Source organism: Mauremys mutica, chromosome 3 (assembly GCF_020497125.1).
Source record: "Mauremys mutica isolate MM-2020 ecotype Southern chromosome 3, ASM2049712v1, whole genome shotgun sequence".
NCBI lineage: Eukaryota > Metazoa > Chordata > Testudines > Geoemydidae > Mauremys > Mauremys mutica.
The window spans coordinates 141,750,593-141,763,752 of record NC_059074.1 but is presented as its reverse complement, the minus strand read 5'-3'; the positions used below and the strand labels follow the sequence as shown (position 1 = coordinate 141,763,752).

General features: G+C 41.2%; 1 protein-coding gene across 4 annotated transcripts in view; it reads right to left on the bottom strand.

Moving 5' to 3' along the window:
• Positions 1–4,516: 4,516 nt before the first annotated feature.
• Positions 4,517–13,160, bottom strand: part of CNST (consortin, connexin sorting protein) — a 108,591-nt gene continuing 99,947 nt past the window's right edge. For all 4 annotated transcript variants that reach the window (XM_045011578.1, XM_045011579.1, XM_045011582.1 and 1 more), the window contains one exon: positions 4,517–12,778. In XM_045011578.1, coding sequence (XP_044867513.1) covers positions 12,573–12,778 — 206 coding nt within the window. In that variant the 3' untranslated portion in view covers positions 4,517–12,572. The remainder of the gene's footprint in view (positions 12,779–13,160) is intronic.

Sequence of the window (13,160 nt, the reverse complement as noted above, 5' to 3'; positions counted from 1 at the left end):
TGGTTCAGCATCATCATCTCAAGTTGATTTGTACTGGATCTCCTTTCAAAAGTCCAATATCATCAAATCTTCCATTGAGTTCTTCCACCTTTCTCAGTAGGCCGGGGCTGGCCGTGGGGGTGGGTGGCTAAGGCAGCGGCCTGGGCGGTAGCTAAAGAGAGCACCATGCGCAGGATTTGGTATCTGAGTCCCACCTGACCTGCCGAGAGCCAGCTGGGCTGACAGAGGCAGCCAGGCAGGCAAGCAACAGCATCTGGAGAGGGCGGAGGGACCAGAGCTGCAAGGGGGCTGTTGGACGACCACTCAGGTGACTCTTTCAGAGCAGGGGCGCCCCTCCTCCCACCTGCTCCACTGCTGTCTCCAGCCACCACTGCTTCTCTCCCCCACAACAAGTCTCCCCTGACCAGGCTGCTCGCCGCAAGCATCCTGTCTGCTGTGCAGAGCGGGTAGGGGCCCTGAAGGTAGGGTGTCCTCCTCCCCCCACTGTGTACCTGGTCTCCACTGAGCTGAGGTGGCGGGACAGGGGGGAACATGTCTGTGCTGCTGCCTCTCTGGGTTTCTGCCAGCAGCTGCTTGTGTCTGAACAAGCCTTCAAGCTCCAGAGCGCTTTCTTAAAGAGACAGCAAGGTGACACAATCAGGCGCACACACACTCCCCTCAACACACACACACACGCATTCCCCCGACACAGTCTCTTACATACACACACACACACGCTCTCACACATGCACACAGTCTGACACACTCCCACGACGCACATACACACACGCTCTATCTCACACACACATTCTCACACATTCCACCAACACAGTCTCCCTCACACAGTCCGCGCAACACACACAACACCAGGGCTCCCTGCATCCAGGTCACTTTCCCCACCTGGTTTGTGCTGTGAGGCATCAGGAGCTGCTGCTCGCATGCCCTCTCCTTACGCAGCCCAGAGAGGGAAAGTGACCTGATATTGCTTCTTGCTTCCCCCCCACCCCCATAGCCCCCTAGTGGTACACAGAGGAGCAGCGTTTGGAGGGAGAGCAGCTATGCCAGCTGCTCCATGCATCCAGGTCAGTTTCCCCATGTGGACGCAGGAGGGGGATGCAGGGGTTAGGGATGGAGTGGGTGCAGGGATTAGGTGGTGCAGAAGACAGTGCAGGGGTTAGGGGCGAAGGGAGGGTGGAGAGTCTTAGGAGCCCACAGGGGCCAGAGGCAATGTGGGGGGGGGGGGGAGCACCAGGCCCACCAAAATACAAGTTCGCCCAGGGCACCATTTTCCCTAAGACTGGCCTTGTAGTAGGCCATTCATGGCTGCGACACTGCAACTGAGAAGGTTGCTGGGCTTTGATCACATGCCCTCTGAAGCTTGTGTCTTTGTGAGTTGTTTCTGTAGTGAACTGGCTCATGCAGTTCAGAATACCTCCAGGGCTAGTCAGAGCAGTCAGGTGACTTCAGCTCTGGAAGGGGTTGAAGGTGATTGTAAGTCCCTCCTGAGATGAGGGTGACATCAGCTCCTGAGTCAATTTTAAAGTAAATAGACTTGCCATGAATATTCAATTTCACTCCCCAGGAAGGTTCTATGTCATCACAAGTCATAGATCCCAGAAACAACAGCTCTTGATCGTCTGTAATATAAATCAACTCCCTGACTGCTTTGGTGTAGCGAACAGCTGCAAAATGCCCACAGTTCATGCATTTATTACACCATGTGCCTCTGGCTGGACATGCATCATGTCTTGGGATAGGACTTTTCCCTGCACCTTGTGCATGGAGGCTGGAATTTGTCCCCTCAGCCTGGGAGTTCTCGCTCCTTGCCTCAGGGGTCTTTTAGCACACATGCTGCATCTGTTAACAACTTCTAAGATAGCTACTTGTTTTTCCAAGTTTTGCAAGTTGCTCTTTGTTTTGCTCTCTGACCAGCTCAGACTGCTTTACTTTCTGTATAGCTGTAGCTAGGAGTAAATCTCTCTTCAGTTGTAGTTGCTCTGAAAAATGTTTAATCTGTTAACCCAATAACCAGCCTGTCTCTGATATTTTCACATTGTGCATTCCCCAAATCAGTTTTCAGCCGATGTATGCAGAGCTCTTATAAAACATTAAACAGTTCCCCGATTCTTGAATTCTCTGGTGAAAACATGCCCTTTCATAAAATCATATTTCTCTAAGGTTGAAAGTATGCAGCAAACATAGCCAGAAACCTTTAATAGTCATCTTTGTGACTGTCTTCAGTAGGTCAAAGGATTTAAAGATATGCTCTGCTTGCTTCCCCACAGCATAAAATAAAGAATATACCTGTGTATCTCCAGTTTTTGTAAAGTTTGTTTGTAATTCAAAATCTTGGTAAATACTTTTTCTAGTCTGCCCATAGTGAAAGTTTGTCAAAGCTGAAGTTCTCTGGAAAATTGAAGAGTGACATATTGATGAGATCCTGCCACCTTTGTTGCTGTGTTCCTTCTGTCTGTAACCTGTGTTGCTGTTTTTCTTCTGTTTCTGTTCTTAGTTTACTCCTAACACTATGTCATGTGCTTCTGTACCAGATATGGATTGGCTACAGAGCTTGTTTATACACAGATGTGTTCATCATATTCTTTAATGCTCTGCCAGGTCTTGGTGAGTTTAGTTTAAATAAGGTATTTTACACAGCGCCACCTCATGACTGAACAATATAATACAATTTAGCATTCACAATTCATGCCTTAGAACAGCTCATCAGAGAAGTGTAACATTAGGATTTTGGACAGAAGGAGGGGAATGGCTGCTTAAGGTACATTTGTCCTGTGTTGGCCCATCAACACAGTAATATTGAGGTTGGTCCTGGAGGAGGCTGTTTGTCCTCCTGCTAGGAGAATATCTTGCTTGTGAAACACAATGGCTACAGTTGTAAAGTGGAGCAAAGAGCCCTGTACTGAGAAGTCTCTTCCGCAGACATACAAATCTAAGGACTCTCAGTTGGAACATCCCAGACGATCTCTAGTATAAGGGTAATGCATGAAAAGAGAGGCTAAAGAAGATTCTTCTGACCAAACCATAAAGGCCTTTACACATTTTATCTGGTTTGTGATGGGCTCATCACATTCTGCTTCTGCTCAGCTCTACATACAGCAATAAAAGGAGTACGAAAAAATATGTTTGCCTCTTTGTGAGATGAAGACTGTGGGTCAAAAATGCTTTTGATTTTTAAGCAGAACTTCTCGATAGAGCCTTCTCTATTTATTATTTGTACTTTCCCCCAACTGATAGGACAAAAATAGTAAGGGCCAGATAGTGAACTATAAAATGAATATAAAAACTAGCCCCACAGAGCCCTGATGGCAGGATCCCCATGTAGCTTGCTAATGCAATTTGTTTTAATATACGTAAACAGCATCAGTTGCTATGGGTATGCTCACTACATTATTTATTAAACAAGAATGGCATTTAGATTTAGTGCCATAGGCTGGAAAAGAAATTCCCTTACCATATTACATTTCTTTCAGGGTCACACAGAGGTTAACTAAATATAAAAATACAGAAAGTGTACCACATACAATTGAGTCGAAGGATGTTGGAGCAACTATAAGTTGTCCTTTCACCTTCCCTTATCAGTGGACTCATGCCCAGTCCTGGAAAAGGTATGAGATAGAAGTCTGGAACAGGAAACAGGATTAATGGGATTTATTCCAGGCTCTGCCTCCGGTTTGCTGTGTGACTTTGGCAAGTAATTTAAATGTCATGTCACAGTCCCCTCCACCCCCCTTATTTACTGAACTACTTTCTCTAGTTTTTCTTTCTCCCTGTTATATTTCTCTAAAGCTAGAGCTGGTTGGAAATTGTGATTTATTTTTTTAAAATGACACTAACTGTTAAAGCATCTGAGTGTTCATCAAATAATTTTCAGTGGCAATTTGTCAGTCAGCTGTAGGGGGCTGGACAGAAAATGAAAACAAAAAAAAGTTTTTTTTTTCTGTCTATGTTTTCAGACAAGCTTTAATGAAAGTTCATTCTCTTCTGCCCTCTTGCTTAGCATTAACTCAGTCCTTAGCTTTTCCATATGCATTCTTGTATAGCTACCTCTCCTCTTTTCATTTATTATTTTATTTTTAAAACCTCAGATCTTTGAGACAGTCATTTGGAAGCCACATTGGTCATTTTCTGCTTGCATTCTTCTTTTTCAGGCCAGCTATAGTTAGTATGTATTTATGGGATTCTTCAGAACAATGCTGCTATTTTCTACATGGACAGATTTTGTTACTTTCTTCCTCTGGTCTTTACTATGTAGATTCCTTAATTTTTCAGAACTTTTATTCTGTGAATTCACTGTCTATTACACTGAATGCAAGTAGCTCATGGGCATTAGTTCCAAACCTTTTCCCTCACATTCTCAGACTTCCTATTTGTCTATGCATGCAGATTGCATCAGTCCAGGCACTGCTGGTAGACTTCCTGCTACAAGTAATAAACAGTGCAAGATTGTTAGACGGTATGATCTCAACTCTTCATTTGGATTTACTTTGAGTGATGAAGAATGTGAACCAGTGCAATGACCAGGAAATTCGGTGGTGTTTTGGCAAAAATTAAAATAGTGGCTCTTTATACTAAGTTCACTCAGTGCATAAATGCCTGCAGGAGTGCAGGAACAATGTTTATAGTGGGGGTGCTGAGAGCCACTGAACCAAACTGTAAACACTGTATATAATGGAAATCACTTCAAGCCAGGGGGTGCAGGAGCACCCCCAGCAACCCTAGTTACAGCATCTATGAATGCCTGTTGATCTGAAAGTCGTTCTCCATCAGGCTGTAAAGATGTTTAATTTTATTAAAGCACAAGCACTGAACTCACACTTGTTTTGTGCATTGAAACAAGAAGTGAACACCAACACCTTCTCCATACAAAACTGCTATCGCATGGTAAGATGTCTGGTCTCTGAACTCCATTCTGAAGTACATTTTTTCCTTAATTAATTTTGAGTGTGCTGATTGCTTTGTGGATGAATTAAGCCTGTCAAGACTAGCTTATCTAGCTGACTTGTTCACACATCTCCATGAAATGAATGCCAGGTACCAGGGCTGAAAATGACGTCTTTTAACACAAGGGCAACGATAAAGACACTGCAGTTTATAGCACAAGAAAAGGAAATGAGAAATTGCCAATCATTCCCAAACTTGGAAAATTTTCCATATTGAAAATTCATTCTGACCTCATTGCTGACATGAAAGAACAGTGCCTGAATTTGATCACCAAGTTTAATGAGTACTTTCCAGACAGTGTAACAAATGAGAATTGGATCAGGGACCCCTTTTCAATAGAAGACACCCTGCCAGATTGCTTCTTGGCAAAGTTGACTGAACTGTCATCTGATGGTGGCTCAAGCTTGAATTCAGTGACTTTTAGTTGAAAAGGAGAGAGGAGGTGTTATATCAGACAGAGCTCTTGACATTCTGGATGCCCTCAGCAGTATGTACCTTTGTGAAGCTGGTTTTTCTGCCCTGATCACCATTAAAAACCAAATCCAAGACGAACCTCAATGCAGAACCAGACCTTCCGTTGAAACTGACCAATATCTCCCTTGACATAAAGCAACTATGTTCTGTAGCAATCACACCCTTCTGATCTCTGGCACGTTTTTTATTTTCTCCATGGCAACTAAACGAAAAACATTTTTTTTTCTTTAAGTGTTTCAAGAAGGAAAGCAAAGTGAACACTGGCTCATATTCAACAATAGTCCAGGTAAGGATGAACAGGATCTTCAAATTTAGTAAAACGAAAGACAAATTATAATAATGGCTTCTTCATTGTATTTCTTTTCGATGCAATGTCTAAAAACTTGAGATGTTAAAAAAGGATGTTAAAATTGAACATGTTAGGGTTCCTTTGGCATTTATTTTGATATATAGTGTCCAAAAATACTTACATTAAGCCTATTAAAGCGTAAAATAAATGTGCACAAAAAGGAGAAATTGGTATGTGGTAATTCAAACAATTTTTTTTTTTAAAAAGGATTGTGGCATGTAAACCACCCTGCCTGCCACTCGTGCCTCTTCACCCCTCCCCCAAAGCTTCCCTCCACCCACACATCTTTGCTCCCTCCTTGTTTAGGGAAGCTTAGCCTCCCCTGGCCTCTTATACCCACTGCCCATGGGGATGGGAAAATGGTATAGAGGTAGCTTGTAGGGAGGAATGGAGGGATGCAAAGAGACCCTGGTGTGTGCAATGAGCAAGGAACTAAATGTAACAACCCTCCCCCCCCAGTTAAATAAGTGCAACTTGTGTATGCACAGACTGGGCCTAAGATGTAGATTTAGTATTCACCTTTGGACAAAAGATCACTTACCCAGTTCCACAAGCCTGCCAGTTCTCCACAATTATCAATGCTCTTCGGTCAGATTCAGACCACTGATCCAATGGAGAAAGGTTATTATTCCCTATCCTGGAACCATCTAATCATTGTCTGTTTGAAAATTGTTTAAAATAGCAAAAAATGCTTACAAATGAACAAAGCATATGTAGGACTGTTGCCAACTCTCGTGACTTAACTGTCAATCTGGTGATATTTGGTGTTTTCTTAAAGCCCCAGATCCAGGATTCACGTGATTACATAAGAATCTCCACTTAGTTAGTTTTCAGCCTTCAAAGTTGGAAGAAAAACTTTAAAACATGAACCCTAAAGGCTCAACAACTAGAGGCAGATTAAAAGGTGGGGGTTCATTTTAAGTTTTTAAAATCTCATTATTTTTGAGCCAAACTCACAAACTTTTCAAGTCTGACTCATGATTTTTTGAGCACCTGGGGTTGGCAATACTGCAATCTGCTCCTATTGAAGTCATTAGAGATTTTTGTTTTCGTTTTACTGTACTTTCAGTTCAACAAGAGCAGGATGGGGCCCTGGTATGTCATTAGAACATTGCAAAATTACAATCTGCCAATTTGATTTTAGAATGATGGATTAAAATTAAATTACGGTGCTAAAAACCAACCTAGTTTAGTCTAGAAGCATGGCTTTTCATTTAGCAAACAGAGTCAAGGGATTTAGTAAATTGCCAGAAAAGAGGAAAAACTCAAGGTGAGTGACACAAATGCAGTAAAGCTATTTACAAAACAAGTATATATACCTGCTACTTTATTTTCCACTCCATGCATCTGATGAAGTGGGTTTTAGCCCACGAAAGCTTATGCCCAAATAAATGTGTTAGTCTCTAAGGTGCCACAAGGACTCCTGGTTGTTTTTGTTGATACAGACTAACACGGCTACCACTCTGAAACCTACAAAACAAGTGTTCTTGGATTAATAAAAAACCCTCAAAAAACAACAAACAACTCTTGATCCACAGGCCTGGTTTAGGATAGTTGCTGAAACTCTCAGTGGAAATATTTCCTATTTCCTTTCATTCCATAGCCAATCCCTCTCTCTATATCTTTACAAATCACAGCACCCAAAAGGTTTAGACGTTTTCTCTGGGACACTTTTTATTTTTTTTTATTTTTTTGCTACAGTATTTAATTTACAAGCTTGGCTGATGGTCTCAAATACAGTTATTGCCTTCCTTTGCCAAAGGAGGCTCCTGTTAGATTTGTTATAGATTGTAGCTAGTGCCTTCAAATAGCCTTGGTTAACAGAATTAGGCAACAATGTTTTCATGAGGGTAGCAGCCCTTTTAGTCATTGAGTGGAATGTTCCCTGGTCTTGCAAGAAATCCAAATTTCAACCTCATTTGACTTGTTGAGCTTGTTCAAGCTTGTCCTTCACTCACAGAGCTTCACTAACAATTTTCCTCTATTTTGTAGAGGCCTTCTCTTTCCCAGTGTTGGTTGTCAAGATTACACATCCTTCTTCCAGGCACCAAAGCAACAGAACGAAGGTATTTGCAAGACTTCAGACACACTTACTGAGAAAGGTGGAATGAGGAGGCTGCTGGCAATATGCCTTCGGAGGAATGATCACACAATTTTTCCTTATAGGGACACTGTCAAGTTGAAATCTAGTCATATTTTAAGAAAAGAGTTTCAAGTAGTTTTGAATACTACACCAGCCCCTGAATCCCCCTGCCAGTTGTTATGGATTTACCATTGCATAGTCCTATTTTGTCTCTCCCCTGTTGCTATGTAGAACATGCCTACAAACAACAGGGAGGAGGACTAACTGAAATTGGCTATCATACGCACAAAGTAAACAAACACTTCCCCCCCGCCCCATTTCTTTCTGTTACAGTAATCTCAGTCGTTGCTTGTTACTAGCTACAAAATCTTCAGACAGAAGAGTAATTTCCTGAATTGACGTTTCCCTTTTGGATTTACCAGACTGCAGGGCTCTAACCACTCTGATGGAGATGGATGGTGTGTAACAATCTAAATAGAATAGAATGTGCAGGAAGGCCACCCAGCTGGCCTTACCCACAAACTGTTTTGACCTCCAAGTATAGGTACTTTTGCTATGTTCTTAACCGAGCATTTGATAATGCACCATAGACCATGTGAGCTATTTCTGCTAATAGAATTGTCATGTAAAACAAGAATTAGTACCATCTGCATTTTACAAAGGAATCTGCATAAGGTTCAGTCCAGGCTCAGATGCTGGGCTACAGCTGAGGGCAGTGTGCGCAAAGGTGACCTTTGCGCTCCTTCCAATCCCAGGCTGCTTCTGTGCTGGTCTGGTACCTTGGCATAAATTGGAGCAGCTGGAAAACTGTCTGGTCTGTCTGGTCATAGTTTCCAGCCACACCCTTTGCACAAGCAACAGGGCAGAGAGAGGGGCAGTGTAGGGGCAGTTACACTGTCTCTATGCCACTGAAGGATCACCCTATCCTTGGGGATCCTCCTGTGGCCAGTTATACCAACTCTGGAGTGGCTTTGCACTGGCAATGCAGCACAAAGCATCCAGGCACAGTGCAGGGTCTGGGCCAGCAAGTGCAAAGTGAGCTGCTTTTTAAAATTACCTTGTCTTTTAGCTCTTTAAAATTTACAATAGTACAGCTTTAAAATAGTTTTGTAATAATATGAACCTAAAGTATAAGGATCTTTGATCTCTGTATCTGATATACTTTTAAATAAATATTTTTAGCTCTAACTCTTGAAGTTTTTGGTGGCTGGGTGCACAGATATTTAAACCAGGTTATTGGGTTTTTTAAGAGTTGAAATGAACAGTTGGTGCTTTAAACAAACTTAATATGCTTAAACAGTGAATGCAAAGATACACAAACTCAAAAACACGCTAACAGCACAGTAATTATAAATGCAGCACTGTAACAACTGAATGCATGCTTATCAACACTCCATCAGCAGTTTACAAAAAACAAAACAAAAACAAACAAAAAACCCAGGAAAATAAGAGAATTTCTTTAAAATCAATTGGAATTAAATAAATAAACCCAGACATAAAGTGATGTACTGATCCAGCCAGTAACACTTTAGGATATAAAAGTGACTGTTCCTTTCTCTTTTTAGATTAACCCAGCATTACAATACTGTAAAACAGAAGGCCCTTCTTGGGGAAAAAAAAGAAATTATTGTTCTCATATTTCATTTAGAAAGCAAAAGTTTTGCATTAATCTAGACATTTTAAATGGCTAGTTATAATATAAAGCTACAAATGAGGCTTCCTAAGGTGTAAGTCAACCGAGCCTCATAGATGGGGTACTTAAAAACAAAAACCACACATGCAATTTTTTCTGGAAAATAGTGATTTCAGCTTTCACTTAAAAACAAAACACTTAAGCATGAGAGTACATTAGGAATAGTCAAACTTACTAGAGGGACAATCCACCTGCAAATGCAAGCAAGCATGATCACGTTCTAATTCTGAGTGATATCTTGATGATTTCACTTCATGTTACTTTATACAGTAAATGCCTAAACCTGGACATACTCCAACATACAACCATAGTAAGCATCTAAAATATTGGGTGGAGTGAATTGGATCCCCCAAGCATACTGTATCCTGAGAATCATTTCATACTAACACTCACCTCAGGACTCCTCCACTGGCTAGTCCATTATGCCATTAGCAGAAGCAGCTGCCATATTCTGGCCACGGCTAGGGCAAAGGGCCTACGGTCCAACTTTGCCTTTTGCTATCTTGTCAGTGTCTCTCTCCCCTATATAGACGAAGCACCGTGCACCAGCTAAAAACGGCAGTTCATTTAAAATAATGCATTATTAGAATTTAAAAGTAAATTTGTTTCTGCACAGATTGAAAAACAACAAGGTATATCTAGTGACTCACACCTCAGTCCCGGGAGCAAAGCCAGAGTAAACACTGCTTTGTCTGAAGGAACTATGAGGGAATCCTCATCTGTGACTGCAACCCATGTGACCTGGGGCACCTGCACAGCTGGGTCACTTCCAGTTACTGTCAAATAAAGATAGCATGAGCAGCTACAGATGGCTGCTCTCCACTTATGCCATGTTATAACACAGGTCCTCAGACGATGCCTCGTATATATCCCCATCCCATGGGGAGTTAGTACCAAGGGTGAAATCCTGCCATTGACTTAAGTGGAGCCAGGATTTCAGCCACTTCTGTTGTGGTGACCCCTGTATTGCATAATGTCATTTAGAGTAAAATTTTCTAATGCATCAAGTGTCTGAGATGCCCAAGTCCGGTTTTCAAAAGCAACTTAGGCACTTGGAGCCTATGTCCCATTGACTTTTAGTGAGACCTAGGCTCCAAAAGCCTGCTCCTTTCCATTGAAGTCAACGGGAAATTTGCCATTGACTTTGATGAGCACAGGATCAAATCCCAAGTGCCTAAATCACATTTGAAAATGGGATTTAGTTATTTTTTGACAATGTTACCTGTGGAACCCTACTGAATGGGTTCTCCAAGACTCTTGTGTCTCTGAACAGTATCCTCTTTTGGCCCTTCTGAAGGTGTGTAAAAAGCAGCTAAGGATTTGGCCCTGAGTTCAGATATTTTCTCCTGACTGATACATGTGATACAGTGCAACACTGGGGGCTCTTCCACATTGGAAACATCTAAAACATGGAAATTTAAGATTTTTTTTTTTTAGATTATGTTGCGAGCCCTCATTGCAGCGTTACTTTTTTTAATGTAAATGATCACAATTCTGCCTTTCCAAGTCTGCAGACAGAAGGAGATTAATATGGAGAGGTATGAACTGCTCTGTTCATCTCTATCATGTGTTCAAAATGAACCCCAATGGACTAAAATATCACAATTTTAAACTATTTCACTGGTGATAGTTTTAGTGGAAACTTTCAGCTCACATGTTAATATACTGTGGTTTGGGTGATGAATTAATAAAAAGGGATCTCTCATATAAATAATACTGCAAGTTTTAAAAATGAAAATATCTATATATTCTCAAAATATTTTTTGGTTATTTGTTTTTTCCCCTCAACATGGATCTGGACAGGAAAAGAAGAGAAAAATCTAGAGGGAGTAGATCTCCATGAAAAAAGAGTGATAGGAATATATGAGGGAGTTGAAAGATCTCAGGGTGAAAGAAAATGTCACAGAGATAGAGAGGATTTTCCCCTGAGAACAAGACTTGGTGTAATAGAGTCAATTTTATTCAAAATGACTCAGTAAAGCTCAGAAGTGGAAATCTGGAGAAGTTTGGCTCTGAACTTTGCAGCTGGTCTTGGCTATATGCCAGGTTGAACAAAACCTCTGGACATTTTGCACTTATAAATAACACCAGACAGTTCTATACCATTCTCGATCTGTAGATCTTAAAGCATTTTACAGAGGACGACAAAGATCATTATCTCCATTTTACAGAGGGGGAAACTGAGGCAGAGAAGTCACTGCCAGTGAGTAGTAAAGCTGGAAAGAGAACCCATGTATCCTGACTCCTAGTCCCATGCCCCTTTCATTGGCCCAAACGGCTTTACTATTATTAGTAAGAATAATTTCCTACATTTAGTATTGTGTGCTTTTTCTTTTTAAAAAATCCCACAAATTTCCAACACTGTCCACCCAATTTTGGGAATAAAATTCCAGAGAATCTGGCAAAGCTGCCTTCAGATTTAACCCACTCATGACAACTGCCACACACTTAAAAGACATGGCCAATCCATTTAGCTAACATAGTATGAGGGCACTGCAAATGCCAATGCATTCTACTCACTCCACCCATAATTAAACAGCTCACCAGGACATTTAAAATGAAAAAAATACATTAAGACTTAAAAGAAAAATAAGGAAACATTTTCATAAAACACAGACTTATTGCATGATAGCTGGAGGCAACACTTTCGTGCAAACAGCTGTAAATCAAAATTGTCTTTTCATTAAGATTGCAAAGATTGCTTAGAATGTGTGGCAATGGGAGACTGTGTAGAGGCTAATCAGTTTTCTATCTTCTTCACTTCCCAAGACGTTGAATGGCTGTTCGCTTGGTTTCAGAAGGTGAAGGCAATGACATTTGGCTTATTATTCTCCTGCTCCACACTTGATTTCTACCCACCTGATTACTAGATTAGACAGTTCTTCTCAACCGGTATTTAAAGGTTAGGTTTATGTCATCAGCTGTACCTCACCTGAAGGTGGCACATATTACAGAAAACTTGAAATCACCATTTTTTTTTAACCTCTCTGTTAATCATTGGTAAGCTGTCAGTGTGTTGTCCCTGCTCATTTCAACTATGTGAAGGCTACCCAGTGTTTAAGTTCCTCCACACCCTGCAATATCTGGGTATAGTAAAAGTCCATGTTGGCTGCAAAGTCAGTACATACAGGGGATTCCATGTCACCAAAGGTGCAGTACAGTGCAGTTCCTCCAACACTAAGGAAAACAGTTGCTATGCACAACAGGATCAGCAAAACACAGGAGCCGCCACCAACTTCATCTGTAAATATAAAATACATGACATACAGTGGACAAAATAAAAGACCACACAAAAACTTTGTACTTATTGAGATTAGCCATATGAAATCTAGGGAGAAATTTGAGATTTGTCTAACTGGAGGATTGGGGAGTATGGCAGGTACTGTGGCTGTCTGTGTCAAAGTGACAAAAAATTACTACAAATTATAGTACATTCAAAAACCAAAAAAACCCTGTGTGTGTATGTGTTTCTGTACCAATATGACAACCCATCATTAGTCATATGACCTTAATTCTGTAACACCTGTTCTCCTTTTCCTGTTCTCTTCTTGAGTCCTTTCATATTTAGACCATGACCCTGCAAACACTCACACACCTGTTTAGTTCTACTACCATACAATTTT